The sequence below is a fragment of the Helianthus annuus genome, chromosome 10 (genome assembly GCF_002127325.2).
Source record: "Helianthus annuus cultivar XRQ/B chromosome 10, HanXRQr2.0-SUNRISE, whole genome shotgun sequence".
Classification (NCBI taxonomy): domain Eukaryota; kingdom Viridiplantae; phylum Streptophyta; class Magnoliopsida; order Asterales; family Asteraceae; genus Helianthus; species Helianthus annuus.
The window spans coordinates 130,477,957-130,479,370 of record NC_035442.2 but is presented as its reverse complement, the minus strand read 5'-3'; the positions used below and the strand labels follow the sequence as shown (position 1 = coordinate 130,479,370).

Genomic DNA, 1,414 nt, shown 5'->3' with positions numbered 1-1,414 from the left:
CATTCTTATTTTCAACCAAACACGCCCTAAACATTTTCCTTGATGATTTAAAACTTTTGTATTTATACGTAATTCGGATACAACAAGTTTGGGAAGTATGATATATAGTGTACAACTTCATATTTTAGTACACACAAAAATATAAAATAGAGGATAAACTCCACAATGTCGGTTTTGAAGGAATGTTATCAAAACCCCGATTTCATTTCATGGATTGATCATGTTAAAAGACCTTTTTAAGCAAGCTATCCTCTTGAAGAATAATGGATACTGGAGTATCACCAAAACCATGAGCCTTGGCTAACATGACTTCCTTCATTAGCGAACCAAACTCCTTGCGATCGAGTGTACCTTTTTTTCCAACATCAAATTTCTCAAATAACACGTCATATAGGTTAATAATCTCTTCTTTTGGTTGCAACGCCACGTCCTCATAAGACGAATCATTGGTATCATTTTGGAGTTCATCACGAGACAAAACTCCGTCTTTGTTAGCATCTAACAAGGTAAAGCGTTCGCCGATGATTTTTTCAAAAGCTTCCGAATTCTCGATAAACTTTTCTACCATATGACTATCAATAATTTCAATACTCATATTTGCGAAATTTGAGATTATTTAATTCTAAATAGTTTTATTGTTTTCGTTATTATATAATTAGGGTTTGAGCATTTATTTATATAGATGAAATATGCTCCTCCATTAAAGGACTTCCTTTTAAAATGCTTGAAAGCCCTTTACTTTAGATCACCAAAGGGTTTGATGGTTGTGCGGTTGTTTCGCTATCTAACATCTCCCTTTGCAAAGAAAATGGTCGTCATCTCCTCTTTAAAATTCGTATAAATTTATTCAAAAAAAAATATTTTTTTTCAACCTTAATATTAATAATGATTTAAAGAAATAAGATAATATAATTCTTCTTCTTCTTTTAGTTCCTTTTAAACTGAACTAAAAAGTTAGGGGCTGTTTGGCAACATCTGAATGGTTAAATGCTGAACCAGTAACCAATATCGTAGAAATCGGTTTTAGGCGGCGCCTAGGCGACGATTAGTCGGTCATCGGAGGTCTGCCGCCTGGATTTGGCCAAATCGGCCAATCTAGGCGGTCAAAGTCAAAATTGGCCCAAAATCGCCCAAAATTAGGTCAAATTGAACCAAATCAATCATGTGGAACGCATTCTTACCTTATTTCGAACAAAGATCAATGCAATGAACGGTCAGAATTGGTGGTAGGGTTTGTATTTTACTGTGCGTCGGCAGGGTGAAGGAGGGAGAGGCCGCGTACATGAAGAAAGGATGAGAATTAGGGTTTATTATGTTTAAATATTTAACATTTAACCCCCCACATCTTTACTAGGCTATATTTAGTCCCCAAACTTATAAATTTCTACATAAAAAACATAAACTAATGTTATAT

The 1,414-nt window shown here is 34.5% G+C and overlaps 1 protein-coding gene across 1 annotated transcript; it reads right to left on the bottom strand.

The window, feature by feature from the left end:
- Positions 1–223: 223 nt before the first annotated feature.
- LOC110881621 lies at positions 224–595 on the bottom strand. The gene has a single exon (XM_022129826.2). It carries the CDS (start codon positions 593–595, stop codon positions 224–226), a length of 372 nt encoding a protein of 123 aa, XP_021985518.1.
- Positions 596–1,414: the final 819 nt, after the last annotated feature.